The sequence below is a fragment of the Peromyscus californicus genome, unplaced genomic scaffold (assembly GCF_007827085.1).
Source record: "Peromyscus californicus insignis strain IS unplaced genomic scaffold, ASM782708v3 Scaffold_18__1_contigs__length_77618521, whole genome shotgun sequence".
Taxonomy (NCBI): domain Eukaryota; kingdom Metazoa; phylum Chordata; class Mammalia; order Rodentia; family Cricetidae; genus Peromyscus; species Peromyscus californicus.
Window position 1 is genome coordinate 44,584,472 of NW_026294480.1, and position 15,539 is coordinate 44,600,010.

The 15,539-nt window shown below is 39.8% G+C and overlaps 1 protein-coding gene across 1 annotated transcript in view; it reads right to left on the bottom strand.

The window, feature by feature from the left end:
* Positions 1-2,049: 2,049 nt before the first annotated feature.
* Itga1 (integrin subunit alpha 1) overlaps positions 2,050-15,539 on the bottom strand; it is a 146,578-nt gene continuing 133,088 nt past the window's right edge. Inside the window, exons 24-29 of the mRNA XM_052743314.1 lie at positions 12,726-12,839; positions 10,876-10,980; positions 10,625-10,729; positions 9,022-9,114; positions 8,022-8,138; positions 2,050-4,764 (exon numbers count right to left, since the gene is read on the bottom strand). Coding sequence (XP_052599274.1) covers positions 4,720-4,764; positions 8,022-8,138; positions 9,022-9,114; positions 10,625-10,729; positions 10,876-10,980; positions 12,726-12,839 — 579 coding nt within the window. The 3' untranslated portion in view covers positions 2,050-4,719. The remainder of the gene's footprint in view (positions 4,765-8,021; positions 8,139-9,021; positions 9,115-10,624; positions 10,730-10,875; positions 10,981-12,725; positions 12,840-15,539) is intronic.

Sequence of the window (15,539 nt, forward strand, 5' to 3'; positions counted from 1 at the left end):
TTTTATGTATTTTTTTTAGTAGTGTACAACAGTACTTCCATTTGAGAAATGGCGGTATGATAGTACCCGTTGCCCTTATGTGGTTCTAGAGTTCAAACCCAGGGCCTTGCATGAACTCTCTGAGCACTCAACCACTGGGTTACGCCCAGCCTTGCATGTGACCTTTTGCAATGTGCTTTGGCTTACCTTTCAATACAGACTTAATGGGCAGTGGGGGGTTCTGGATTCTAGGTGGATTCTGTAGCTAGAGCTTGGGGGCCACTGTCCAGTTGGAAGCAAGAGTCCAGGCTATTCATTTTGAAGTTGTATCATCATTTAAGATCTCTTTGGTGCAATTAATTTGCATATTGTAATTTTGAAACGGCACCAGCCTGAGGACAAAGCCCTTCTTTCAGTTTTTAGAACTGTCCCTTGGGTGAGGCTGGGGATTGTAAAAATACGTAGGGACAGTTACTGAAGGCTTAAATCCCTCTGGTTTTCCCCATAGAGTCATGGAGAACAGCGGCCCATATGGTCGTCAGCCTCTCAAGGAAGGATGTTGCATCTCTGAAGTACATTATACTGTATGATACCATGCCAACCCTTTGGAGTGTCATTAAAAAAGCTGGGTTGGAAAATTGAATGAATGGTCCGTTCACTGAAGTTGGCATTCACAGTAACAGCAGTACACGTCTTATTAACAGGCTACTAAGGCAGTCTTTCTGAAAAACATCTGAGAAGAAGAGTGATGGGGAGAAGGATGCTTGGGAGGTTTTAAGAACCAATGAAGAGTGCATAAAATGTGATTTTGGACAACTTATTCACCAGAAGGCACTTTATTTGAATGATAAAGTATACCTGGTACATGAGGCAGATTCTGGGCCTGGCACATGAGACAGGCTCTGAGTCTGGGTCTTCTCTAGTTTGCTCAGCATCATGCAGAACAGCATAGGAGTTAATAAAAAATTGATGGTGTGTTCAACGAAGATGTTGCTATGGAAAGCACATTCCATGGTAGCCAAAGGCTGCCATTCAGTGTGTTAGCTGTGGCCTTACTAAGAGTAAAACCAGAGCTTTCCATAGCCATTACTGTAATACAATGCCACTCTATCACAAATTTCTTATGCAAAGATTTCTGCTTTCCAACTGAGCTTAGATTTTGGTTTATAAAAGGAAAAGTAGATGATTTTCTATGAAAAACATATTCACATTATATCTATATAGATAAAAATTATTCTGGCTGCCTAAGCATCAAATTTTATAAAAATCTCTCTTCCTATAAGCTTTTATTCAAGTATACATATGACACAGAAAATATTTGGGGTCAAAGTTGCCAGTGATCCTAGTACTCACAGAAAAATAGTTTAACAAATCACACCACTGATGTTTAAATCAGATCCCAATTTTTGCCAAAGAAGACCTTTCCTCATGTCCCCTCAGGCCTGTGAGCTTCTTGAGAAAGCAGAACAGTTTCTTTGTGACTCCTGAGTGGCTCTGGTTCTTAGTGGAGTGCAGGCCATGTTTTGTATTTTCTTGCTTTCAAGTCCTTCCTCCTGCAAGTTCGTATTGTTTTATTCATATTAAAGAATGATTAGTCTTAGAAATTCAAAACTAAAGGATGAATGATCTATAGCATTCTAACTTCTGGAATTGATACAACCAGTATTTTCAGCAGAACTGGAAGCTTGATTGGAGTGCGTGCTTAGGTGTGTGTGTAGACTGTGAACACTGATCTGCATCTCTATACATCGGTTTTTCTACTACGTAGAATTAAACTACATAGTGTATTTCAGTGATATGCCGCAGTATCTCATACTAGTCGGTAAGCTCTGACACACATTTGTAGGAATTCTGCAAGCTGAACAGGGTTATGTTAGGTGTCTGAAAGTGGCTATGGACAGAGCAATCAAGCCACAAAAGTCAGATATTGGGGTATTTTTTCCTCTTGAAGAACAATATGTTGAGTAATTTATTTGTGTTCCATTGTGTGTGTAACGCAGGACAGAGAATGCATATATAGTTCAGTTCACAGTGGAAAATGGAAGAAATAGTGCTTAAAAAAATCAAAGCTACAAGATATTTGGTGATTTATTTTAATCTATAAGTTCATAAATAGTCTTAAGTATCACTCAGTTTTTCCTATTGTTTTAAAATAATGTCGCCGGGCGGTGGTGGCGCACGCCTTTAATCCCAGCACTCGGGAGGCAGAGCCAGGCGGATCTCTGTGAGTTCGAGGCCAGCCTGGGCTACCAAGTGAGTTTCAGGAGAGGTGCAAAGCTACACAGAGAAACCCTGTCTCGAAAAACCAAAAAAAAAAAAAATAAAATAATGTTATAGAATTTAGTATATTTCTTTATTATTTATATGTTCTAGAATATTTCTAGAAAGCTAATTTTGGGCATCTGTGATCATTTTTTAAAGCAAAGCCTCTGCATTTGTATTTTTTTAGCTTACAAAATAATGACTAAATTTAAATACTAATGAAAGTGAATACTGTCTGAGAAGCAAAGGAAATAGACCCCATCACTGGTGCTGCTGCTTTTGTGTGCTTAGTTTTGGCCCTAATTTTGTAAGCTCTGTCATTAAGCATGGTTGTTCTGTGTTAAAATGGTATGTATATGTGTGTACAAACAATAACACACACACAGAGATTCAGTTATGATAGTAGAGAAATGAGATGTCTGATTCCTTGAATATTTACTGCTAACCAGGAATAACATATGTTACAAACTGGTAGGTAAGTGGCTTTGGCACCTTTTTATCCAGCCTAACTGCTCTTCCTCTCCTTAGAAGTTCAAAATGTCCTTATTTCTGCCTTGCCCTTTTGGTTTAAAAACATTTTCAGTTTAAAGATACACACTTGTAGCTCAGTGTATAAAGTCTAGCGCCTGGCAGTCCCTGATGTCGAAGATGAGTCTAAATGTATCGGGTAAATTTCATTCCCAAAGGCCTGGAGTTAGAAGTAGGGCTGCTGAGCATGAGTGCCGGAGTTGGGCACCATGGTGACTGAGCAAGAAACACCTGAGTTCTGACGGGGAAAGAAGAACAGGAGGAAGGCATGATTCTGAAGCCGGTGGGAGACAGTGAGAGTGGAGAACACACCTTTCTTCTTGTTGCCTGTCTACCTTTCTTCCAGCCAGGGATGACTATGGCATCATCATGTCCATCCCTTAGGGATCTTACACGTAGAGCTGGAAAGCCAAGAGGTAGGCTGAATCTGAGCCCTAAGGTAATTCCTCAGAAATACGTTTTAAATAATCAAACCCATAGCACTTAATTTCTCTGGTGACTTGCTGTGTTTTGAGGGGAGCAGAGTCCAGCTCTTTTGGGATATTGACAGGTTCCGTTCTTGACGGTGGTCCATCAGGTGGAGAAGTGGCTTTGGGGCAGGAGGATCAGCAAATTTTACAGCAGTAGTTCACACATGAAGATACTGTACATTCATTCATTGTTATTTATCTTAGAAATGGAGCAATCTGGGAGCTTACATTACAGCGGAGTCCAAGGTCCCTAGGAACTTCAGGAATGCAGAAGTACATACAAATGAGTTGTATCTTTCTGCTGGTTTAAGTTTTCAAGCTATAAATTCTTTAAACTACATTTCTTGGTTCCTGTTTAAATACTGATATGCCATGTTCAAAAGCAGTGAGTTCTTGGTAAAATATAAAACTACTTCGGGAGACAGCTTTTTCAATAGTAACATAAAATGTATTTAGAAAATTAAAAATTTTGAAAATAAACTTTCATATCTTGGGGTTTTAACTGAACCCTATACCAAAGTGTCGAGAAGTCTCCTACTTTAATGTAACATCTGGAAGCCCTAGTTTTAAACAAAACTGCTCAGCAAGGTGACTTTAGTTATTTTCGGTTATCTCTCTATGCTCTCAGGTTTCATTAAACCCTCTGGGTGTCACACACACATTGTGACTTTTTATGAATGCTACACAAACTGCTTTAACTGTTTTTTTTTTTCCTTTATAAAAGAGTTTTGTGTTTTAGAGCTCAATATAAATTAAGCACTTTTACTTTTTGTAGAAGTTCAATGAACAGATGCAGTGCCCTTGTTTTAAATAACAACTCTATCTTGACTGTCTATTCTATATAGAATTTAAGCTCAATGGCACTGTTTTCCAATCACATTGGAAAACACTATTTCCAACAACTGAACCCAAGAAGTCAATGAGTGTTACTCCTGTGATTTAACTCTATTTTCAGTCTATATTTTACATGGACTCTGCTAGGCAAAGCTTTTCTCATCAGAATTGGGAGATCTTTTCCACTCCATTCCTTTGTTGGCATTTACAGATACTGAGTGTCACTCTGAAGGTATAATCAAGGGGAAAAGCTTAATTTACATTGTGCTGAGAGTAACTGTCTCAATGAACACAAAGCTCTTTTTGTGCATCCCTTAAATACTCTGCATGGCATTTAAACACATAAACATACTTATAGTGGGGATTCTTCTATAAAACATTTTGTCATTTCACTTACTCAACAAAAATGAGTAATTATTAAAAGTATTTCTCATCACTTTCTAAACCATATCTTTGGGTACCCTTTTTGGACCATACTTGATCTGTCACTTTCCAAGTGAGTAATCCCAGCTGGATGATGGATTACATAAAGTTATGTGACCATGTCTTTGGTTATAGTTCTGAATTTCTTCTCACATGATTGAGGCAAACCTGAGGATAGATCATTGAATAATTGTTACAGTTCTTTTTCCTCCTGTAAAATATTTCATTTCTCCATTTTCGTCTTTAGTGGCCTTTTGAAGAATCCAATCTGTTGAGAAAATACAAAGGATAACACCATTATTTTAATTGAGGTAATAGATGGCAATCTATTTAGATTTAACCGTGCATTAGAAAAATCTGGGCATACAACTATTCCAATACCTGATGCATAGTTTAGCTGACCAATTAGTACTGAATGTAAATTAGATAGCGTCTGTCAAACTGCTGCTTTATCTTTGGCTCTTGCACCACGATAGTTAAGTCTATGGCCTAGTAAAAATCACGCATGTGTGGAACAAGCAGCATTCTGGGAAACGTGAGGCAGGTGAACGACAGTTCAACGACACTGTTTCTCCTGTGTCATCACCATTGTTTTCAAGTGGCAGAAACATTTCCCTAAAGTAACCAACGGTCACACATTGAAATTCTTAGAGTTCCTAGCGAGCTTGGTGGAAGGCCATGGGTAAGGTGCCAGGGAAATGTCGGAACTATCTAGATGACTCTAAGTGGATCATGATTTTGCACATAAGCTTCCCAGGAGAAGTTTCTCGAAAGACCCCATGTCATTTACCTATGAAAACAGAGTCACTGATGGTAAGAAAAAAAAAAAATCACATAGTGGTTAATGTAAGTCACATTACACCATTCTTTGTCATCGAGCCATTAGCAAAGTTATCAGCCTTTATTTTTACTTCGTATTATACAGAAAGCAAAAGCATTTGACACACAATGAGACTTTGGAAGTGACCTAACCTTATTTTAAAATGTATTGAATAAATTAAATCTCATTTAAATAATTTAATCTTCCTTAAGCCTAACACTTAACTTTTTAAAAAACATACCTAAGGGTACTAGGCAAGTAGCCTTTAAAGTTTGTGTGCTCTAATTTTTTTTTTTAATTTAAGTGAGTTAATTATTTGCAAATGTAATGTATCCATATCACGTGAATCTATGGCTAACTATGGATAACAGGAGCATGTTACTGTGGGGTACCTGTGTGGATGGTGGTGGTGGAATGCAAATGCAGAGGCTAGAAGACCAACTTGGGCATGGTCCCTTAGGAGCTGTGGACTTTGCTTTTGGAGACAGCATCTTTCATTGGCCTATTAGACTAGCCTGAATATCCAGAGAGCCCCCCCCCCGGGGGGGGATGTCCTGTTTCCACTGCCAGTGCTGGGATTATAATCACATTACAACTCGATGCCAACATGCACAACTTTAAAAAAAAAAAGATTTATTTTTACTATGTGTAATTCTGTGTCTCTATGTGTAGGAATGTGCACGTGAGAGCTGGTGCCCTCAGAGGCCAGAAGTCAGATCCCCTGGATCTGGAGTTACAGGTAAATGTGAGCCATTTGACGTGGGTACTGGAAACTGGACTCTGGTCTCCTGTAGGAGCAGTACGTGCCCTTGCTAAGCCATCTCTCCAGCCACCACTGCTTAACCATCCCGATTTTTTTCTTAATGTGTGTTCTGGGCTGGAACTCGGGTCTTCATGCTTGGAAGACAAGCACTTTGCTAACTAAACTCTCTCCCCAGCCTGGGACTACATGCTTCACACGTGATGATTGAGCACTTGAGAGCTCACAGGGACAGATGATAAAGAATACGTCTTTCCAAGCAAGGAAGATTCTTTCTGCCAGAATCTAGTTGCTAGAAGATGAGGAAAACGTGGTAACAGAACGAATGAACTTGGAAACTGCCTTGAGGTTATATTTTCCTGAACACCAGTCATTTCCTTTGTGGCAACTACGGACTTGGTTATCACTCAGTCCTTCACCTGCACCCATGTGCCCCAGGACAGTAAATCAGGGAGGTTTTTACCAGAGTGGATGGTGAGTATTTAAGAAGAGGGTACACAGTGTGACACACTGCAGCTCCCAACGCCGCCGGGAGGAACGAAGAGGTATTGGAGAGGCTGGAAAGGCGGAGGAGCCAAGAGGTGTTTCCAAGTGGGGAAACCACAGTGTCAGCACAAGCTGTAAACCAGGCCTTGGGCTCCACAGTGTGGCAAAGCTAGGTATTGCAGCGAGCACTGACATCTTGGAACTTGAGGGGAAGAAAGAATACTGAATGTAACCTGGGTCTCGGGAGTTTCCTGGATCATAGATTCTATTTACGGAATTCAATGCTACTTGTGGATGTTCTCCTTGGAGGAAATCCCCCAAAGAGGAAGTTTGTCGTCACAAAAAAGCCAGAAAGTATGGTGACAGCTGTAGTTCAGTCGGAGAGAAACTTGCTATATAAACTATTTGATTAAATAATTCTGTCATTTGTCCGTTAGAAAAATGAATATGCAGTTACATTTCCATTTTGCATAATTTTATTTAAGAAAGCAGTAGGTAAAATATAGGAACATGTTAATGCCAGGCAGTTTGGATTCCATATTTAATTGAAAAAAACAAAACATTGAATTCAACTTTTCTATGGAATGTTGTTTTCTGGTAAATTCATCCTAAAAGTGATCATCATAGCTTGTTTGAAAATGATATGTTCTTACATTTCTCACCTTAAACCATCTCAGTGAATGTCAAGATTAATTTGAGAGAAAACAGATTGCCACTTGGTGTTCCAAAAGGATTTGATATGGTGGTCTCTGAACTTTACATTCTTTATTATGCCAGCTAACTATTACATTACTTGTTCCTTATACAGCCACACAATTATTGCAGAAAATGTGGGTTTTTCTGTTTACACACCAAAGAAATGCTTTATCTTTAAGACACATAGAGTGGTATGGCTTAAACAAGGTTCATCTCAACCATGAATAGTCCTTGTATGCCCTACATCAACACAGACATTCAATCTTTTTTTTTTTTTTTTTTTTTTTTTTTTTTTTTGTATTTTGAGATAGGGTTTCTCTATGTAACAGCCTTGGCTATCCTAGAACTAGCTCTGTAGACCAGGCTGGCTTCAAACTCACAGAGATCCCCCTGCCTCTGCCTCCCAAGTGCTGGGATCAAAGGCGTGTGCCACACCACCTGGCTATTTTTCTTACTTTTAAAGATAATAATTATCCTTAATAAAATTTTAGTTTATTGTTAAACAGTCCTCAGTAATCCCTACCTGTAAAGAGGCCCCCCAGGAGTTTTGGATATACGTATCCCCAACAGAGGCATACTTTTTCCCTTTGCAAAAACGAGATGTGTCGTACACAATGTCTAAAATATTGCATTTTTTAAAAATTATCGCTTATCATAAATGTTTATATACTATTATATTCCAAAGCATTGATAACTCATAATTTGTTTTGCCAGTCTTCTGTTGGTGGCCGGAACAAAGGGTGACAGTAACAGTGGTACTCACCTTCCACAGAGCTAAAATCAGCAGCATCAGCAGCAGTAGCCCAGCGAAGGCACTCAGGAGGATGACCCACAGTGGTACTCTGCCTGGGAGCCCATCTTTGGATATTTGAATAGCCAGCTGAAAATGATTAAACAGGTTGTTAACACTGATAAACACCCATTAGAACTCCCAGGACACGGAGTTCTTACAGACTACAGTTTTTCTACCAAACGGTGTAATTAATCTCATGACTGTGTACAAAAACAAACCCCGTCGGGTTTACATTTGAAAATGCCTTCCATTTACTCACAATGTCCAATAATGTCAAATTTATTATCGCTCAAAAGTGGAGCCCTTCAAAATAGAATTTTGCAGCTTCCCAGATGGGAAATCTAAAGCTTCCCAGGACAAGACAAGAAAAATCAAGCTTTTGTCTAAAACAAGTTCTTTGAATTTAAAAAGTCAGGAGTAAAATATTTGTATTTTTACCAAGGACTCAGCTTGACAGGCCTTACTTTTGTTTGGGATTTCGCAGTAACTATGTGAAGGAGTTTTAAAACCTTATACACATATAACATACACATACATACATACATACACACATACACATATACACAATAGACAGGCATTCTGTAAATAGATTTAAGGCCACCTGCATTATATAATGTTAGATCCTAAGGAGGCAGCTCACAAGCATCCCCCTTTGTCACTAAAGCGAAAGTGGAAACATCCAGTCACTGTCATAGTTAAAAGCGATAAAGTAAAGCACAGTCGGTGAGTTGTAAACATCACGGTTTTCCTAGCTTCTGAGGAGTAAGAACAAGCCTGAAATCCCGTTAGAAGCCAATGAAAAGGAAATCCAAGAGTCTCTGACAAGAGCGTTGAATCAGTCACTGCGGCAGCCCCTGTGCGCTAAACAGAAAACGCCACCGGCAAGTTGGGAGTGAGATGCTTATTATCTTCAGATGGACAGTTTGGAGCGAAAGGCAGAAAATATTTCCAGCCATGCAGCCTCACTTACCTCTCGTTTCCGGTTGCTGCTACTTAAAGTCAGCGTTGTGTTTTCACTCCGAAGTTCTCCCCTTATAGTGAGATTGAAGCTGGAAAAATGTGTCTGCAAGGCAGGTAGGACTCGTTACTACTGTACTGGGCTAATCAAGGTGAGAGATGGTCATGTGTGACCAGCATAATTATCACACCAGCTGCAGTCACCCATACAAGACAGGCGAGACCAAGCCAGCTAAAGACCTGATAATGGATTCAGGAAGATGCTCCCGAGGTCCCACCTCTAGCTGAGGAACTGTTGATAGCTGCTGGGGGGATGGAAAGTCACTTTTCTTTTCTTTTTTTTTTAAAAAAATATATTTTTTAAATAAAAATATAGTCGCACACTCTCCTCTCTCTCCCTCCCCTCCAGTCCCTCCCATAAACCCCTATTCCCTTTCAAATCATTATCTCTTATTTTTTAATTGTTATTGTTACATATGAGTAAATACAAAACACAGTCTGCTGAATCTACTTAGTGCTGCTACTGAGTGTGGCCACTGGTGAGTTCCCCGTGTCCCAGTGGATAAACCCACACCCATGCGTATGGGCAGCTCTAATTAGATTGGGTGGGTTAAAAAATAAATAAAAAGTTATAGAAGAAAGATATGATGTTGGGAGTTGTTCTGGGAGGAGTTGGAAAGGGGGGAGAGGAGTAGATGTGATCAAAATACATTGTGTACTTTTGAAAAAGAAAATAGAAAAAACTGAGATCGTTCTGTGAGATTAATGCACTGGTGACTGGGGGCTCCTCCTCCTTCGTTCCCCCCTCCCCCCACCAAACTGTCCTTAAGATCCTTCTCAAAGAATGAGAATTAGGAACTTCAAAATAATTTCTCATCTGATTTTTCTCTAGAAAAACAAACTTCAAACTTCCCTTGCTTCTCATGCATCTAGGCGTAGGGATAGTTACAATCTGATAATGAGGACTATGCAGGGCACTTATTAAGGATTGTGCATGAAATTAACAACATTAAAATGCCATGACTTAGCAAAATATCATATTAATAGGACCAAACCTAAAATGCTCAGTTTCATATGATCAACTAAATATTTCTTTAAAGAAAAACAAAAAAATACAAAATACAATAAACTATGTTTTAAAACAGCCTGCACTCACATGAATGTGGCTTTGTGAGGGATAAAGAATATAATTGCATAGAAATTTCAAAAATAAATCACTGTTCCATAATGTATTCAAGTCCTCTACTTTGTTAATGGTATCAAAGAATGTCTCTCCATCATTTTTTGAACCTTAATGAGGTCCCAAACTATTAGGATATAAGCCTAAACTTCAGTACCGGAGAAGTAGTTTTCTCTTGTAGTGCAAACATTGAGGAAGAAAGAGCCCCAGAACCCTGCATCTGGCAGGGAACACTGGTGATAACTCTGTCATTGACAGATGGGGAAGATGGTCCCACACAGCTGGTGAGGGAGAGCTGGTCCTCGGTCACATTCTCCGAGACTCCCAGCCTCAGGTTCTTCCCACAGCAATGCTGTGACTTGCACCAACACACTAAGAGTGAACTAACACTTACTGATTGGATTCGATAACCGCTTAGAGCAATTCAACCACTCACTTTTATGAAGGTTGGTTTCCACAAGATGAGTGAAACGTTCACTTGACTCACATCGGAAGGCATGAGATTGCACGTGATGGTGGCAAGTTTACAGGTACTGCAATCCTGTTGGATTGACAGAGACATGTTAGGGTGCTTGCAATCTGGTCACAGGCTCTATATGTAAATTCTTCAGATAGTTATTTATTTCTAAGTTGATACTGGATGCTCTGCACTTGGAAAACATCACGTAAAAATAGAATTTAGTGTACCTGGATTGTGCCTCTTTTGAGATCCTCAGACTTGGATATTGTCATTTTCTTCCCAGAATTGATACCGAAAGGATCCTCAAGGCTCCGGGGTTTGCAGTTCACATTCTAAGGAAGGAAAATGTTTCCTCATTAGAAAGTGGCAAAGCCAGAGGGAAAAGGCCAGTTGGTGCAATAACATGAAGAATCTGCAAACGGCTGCCAGTGATATACATTGAAGGTCCATTTGTGAGTGTGCAGGGTAGAGAGGCTGTGAGACATCCACGATGTCTTCCCACTCGGATAACAATCACTGTTTCCAGGACCCTTGTAATTGCCACAGAGGAGGAAGCATACTAGTAGAGTTCATTATTTCATGAGTAACATAGTTATTAATTTATTGTTTCTCAAAGAACAACTGATAAATTTTCATTATGTATGTATATATATATTCCCATAATATATATATATATATATATATATATATATATATATATATATTAAACTACACACACACACATATTCTATTGAGGAAAAAGAAAGTGTTAACATGTTGTTATAGGCTCAATTTGATGCTTATTTTGTTGAACTAGAGGGAAATTCCAGAGATTTTTTTCCTTGCCCTTAGCAAAATATTTAAATGATTGAAAGGCAAATACTACAGTTGCCATGTTTTAATTCTGAGAAAGCTTCAGTTTTTAAAAACTTTATGAAAAGAAGGCATAATGTTAAATGTTCAATTCATGCATACACTAAATTAACAATTACTGTGTTTTAGACACTACACAGAGAATAATATTATTAATAATTAATGCCACATAATTATTATTATTATTATTATTAATAAAACAGCACATAGTCTATTCAGCGCTACAGGCACAATGGGGCTGCAAGGTTGGGGTTGTCTGGGGTAAGTGCACAATCATCTACTCTTTTGTGGACAGCTATGTATGTTTAGAAATAAGGCTTCTTTATTGAATTGACTCCCTCAAAGACATTAAAGTACAGCTAAAACTTCATGTGTCCATCAATAATTAATTACGTAAGATCTACTGGATTATACCATGATTCCAGAAAGGTCACTGCTGAGTCCTAACATCCTGAACCTGTAAACATGACCTTATTTGCAAACTGAGTCTTCACAAATGTCATTAAATTGAGGTTCTGCGGGTAAGAACATCTTGTACTTCAGGAAAGCCCCAAAGCCAATGGTGGGTGTACAGAAAAACATTGAGGTAGAAATGAACACAGAATCACAGGAGGAACGGAGCCAAGGAATGCGTTGAGTTACCAGCAAACACTGGGAGGGAAACCATAGTCCGGAGGGATTCTCCATTATCAGAACCTTGACACTGGACTACTGGCCCTCAACATTATTAAATAACCAACTATCGGGTTTAATTACTCATTGTCTACAGTTTGTTTCAGGAACCCTAGATATTGAACTTGCACATTCTAAGTAGTTGCTGGGAGTTATTAGTTTTTAAATGCTTCTCCATTTGTTTTTAAACTAATCTTTCTTATCACAAGGTCCCTACAAAGCAGGAGGCTTACACATCAGGGGAGGAAGGCCACCGTGGGCTGCAGAGATGTCTTGGCAGGTGAAAAGTACTCACTGCTAGCCCTGTGACTTGAGTTCTATCCCATGGCCTCTGGTGAAAGGTACTTGCTGCCAAGCCGAATGCCCCCGAGTCATCAAACTGCAGAACCCACATCACAGAAGGAGAGAACTAACTACTGCAAGGTCCTCTGACCTCCCCTGTGCACTGTGGCACACACATGCCACCCCCCCCCATACAAAACAAATAAGTAGATGTGACTTTTGAAAAAGAAGATGACAGTAGTGACCTGGTTGAAAAGCATATGTGACTTACGTCAGAAGATGACCATCCAGTCAGGTATAGTACAGGATAACCATCTGATGTCAAGTTGGGGTACGAGATTGACAGCTGAAGTTCTGGCATCGGGAAATGGCTCCTTTTCCTGATCTGTAGGGGAAAAATAGACATACAATCATTTCTTGCTCTTTCAAAAGCATCCTTTCCATGTTACATAGGACTCTGGTTCTTTTTTCCTCTTTCATGCGTGTGTGCATGTGGTATATGTGTGTGCATTTGTATATGTGTGTGCATTTGTATATGTGTGTCCACATGCATACATAAATATACATGCATGCATGCATGTGTGTGTGTGTGTGTGTGTGTGTGTGTGTGTGTGTGTGTGTGTGTGTGTGTGTGTGTGTAGACCTGAGGTTGGTATCAGGAAATTTCCTCCAGAGCTATTCTACCATTTCTTTGAGGTAGGGTTTCTTATTCAAACCCAGAACTGCCCAATACACCTAGTGTCCTTAGCTAGCTTGCTCTGGTGCCCTCCTGCCTCTGGCTGTCTCAGACAACCTGCTACAAATACAGTCAAGTTGTCGTACCCATCCAGAATTTATGTGGGATCTGGGAATCTGAACTCCAGTTGTCTTGCTTGCTTGAGAGTTACATTAAGAACTGACCATCTCCCCAGCTACCATCATCCCAGGACTGACTGACTGTCTCTCTCATTTTTTAAACCAGGGCTTACATTTCTGGGATCTGGGATAAAAAGTAATTTTGGTTCTTGTTTTGTTTGGTTTGTTTGTTTGTTTTTGAGACAGGGTTTCTCCGTGTAGCCCTAGCTATCTTGGAACTCACTCTGTAGACTAGGCTGGCCTCAAACTCAGAAATCCACTTGCCTTTGCCTCCTGAGTTCTGGGATTAAAGGCATGTGTCACCACTACCCAGTGACTTTGGCTCTTAATTGATGCTAAGTTATATAAAATTTTGAGTCATCCACATAAAGGTAGTTCGTGATGTTATGTGGGAATTGGCTTAATAAATCTCGCAAGAAAATATGAAGGCCCATCAATGGTCATATGTAGTTGCTTTTATTATATTGTTTATTCATCCTTTACTCCAGGATAATAATAGGATTAATAATATTAGGCATATAGATAATACTTAGTTGCCATCAGTTTGGACACATCAATAATAAACCCAGTCACCAACAATGTTTTGGTGTTGAGCTAAGAGAAGAAATCAAGGCACCTCCCTGTGCATCGTTCAACCAAGATGAGACAGATTTGAAATCTCTACTTTGCTCTCCCCTGTCTTCCATCATGCCCATGTGCCTGCTGGGTAAGTCTGGATCTACGCTGTTGGAATGTTGTCCTGCCTGCTTCATGTCTGTGTCCCTGTATATCGGTCCTTAAGAAGGGCTTTGCTCTCTCTTTTATTGAACATCATCGTAGAAAGCATCCCACGGGGAAGAAATGACGGACACTTCACTGACATCTTCAACAGAGTTTTACAAGCCACTGTCTCCAACTGAGACCTCATTAACAAACAAACGACAAACACTACCATGCAATATCTGCGTGTTGCTTTCAGAATTCATGGTGGATATTCATGTTATAAGCCACTTTCAGCCTATTTACAGTTTCCAGCCAATGACTATCATAACACATATGCAAGCATACATTATGCTGAGTTGGGAGCAGGAAAGAACATAACATAACATTGTAATACATTAGTTGTTGTTCACATGGGAAATCCAAGGCATGTAAGGTTGGTTATTACATTGTTCTCCTACAGGCAGGTTAAACAAACAGGCTGAGTACACAGTAGGATAGCAGTCTTAAGTGTTAGGTGACTTCAAAGTATATTATGAAATCAGGCTGAGCTGTCCAGTGAAAGTATTAGTGGGAAAAGAGGATTGAAAATTATCTTTATTATTGTTCTGTGGCCGGGTCCACTAACCTTTCCTGTGTGTGTGTGTGTGTGTGTGTGTGTGTGTGTGTGTGTGTGTGTGTGTGTTGCATACACATAAATGTCTAGATCTCCTTTACCATGTGCATGCATGTGCAGGTTAGGGGAGGTCAGGTGTAGTCCTATATCACTCTTTGCCTTATTTCTTTGAAACATGATCTCTCAGTGATCCGGAAGTTCACCATTTTGACTAGGCTGACTAGCCAGCAAGCTCTCAGTATCCATATGTCTCTGCTCCTGATGCTAGGGTAACAGGTACACACAGCCATGTCTAGGGTTTTTTTTTTTTTTTTACTTAAGTGCTGGAATCTGAAACCAGGCTCTCATGCTTGCAGAGCAAGTGTTCATACCCACGGCGGAATCTCCTAAGCCTCCATCCAAGGTTTTTGGAGGTGGAGATCATTTCCTTGATCTAGACAAGAAAAACTTAGCATGTTTTTTGATTGCTTTAACCTAGTTAATTGCAATGCCCCAAAGACACAAGTCATTTCTAACCTCAGCTAGATGGTACCTACCATCACTGTTCAGGTAAAGCCAGATATCCACTGGCTTCCTCCCAGAACTGTATAGCAAGCTAGGGATACTATCTCACTGATTATCGATAATCCAGTCTGACAAGCAGGCTGACTTCCATCGTAGTTTCTATGTGTTTTGATCCAGTAACTCAGAGTCCCCATTTAATGTCCCTGAATTGGGACCACCAGGTGCAATACGGCCCCTGGCTACCATATAGGTATAATTTCCAGGTCTCACACATTCTTAAGGGCTTCTCTGTGTATAGGAACTCTTTAATTTGCACCAACAGATGCCAGGACTGCCTAGCTAGTAAAGCAGCCTATATGGAGAGCTTTTCAGATCTGCAGTGATTCTCCATGGATGCTGGATGTTAAGTAA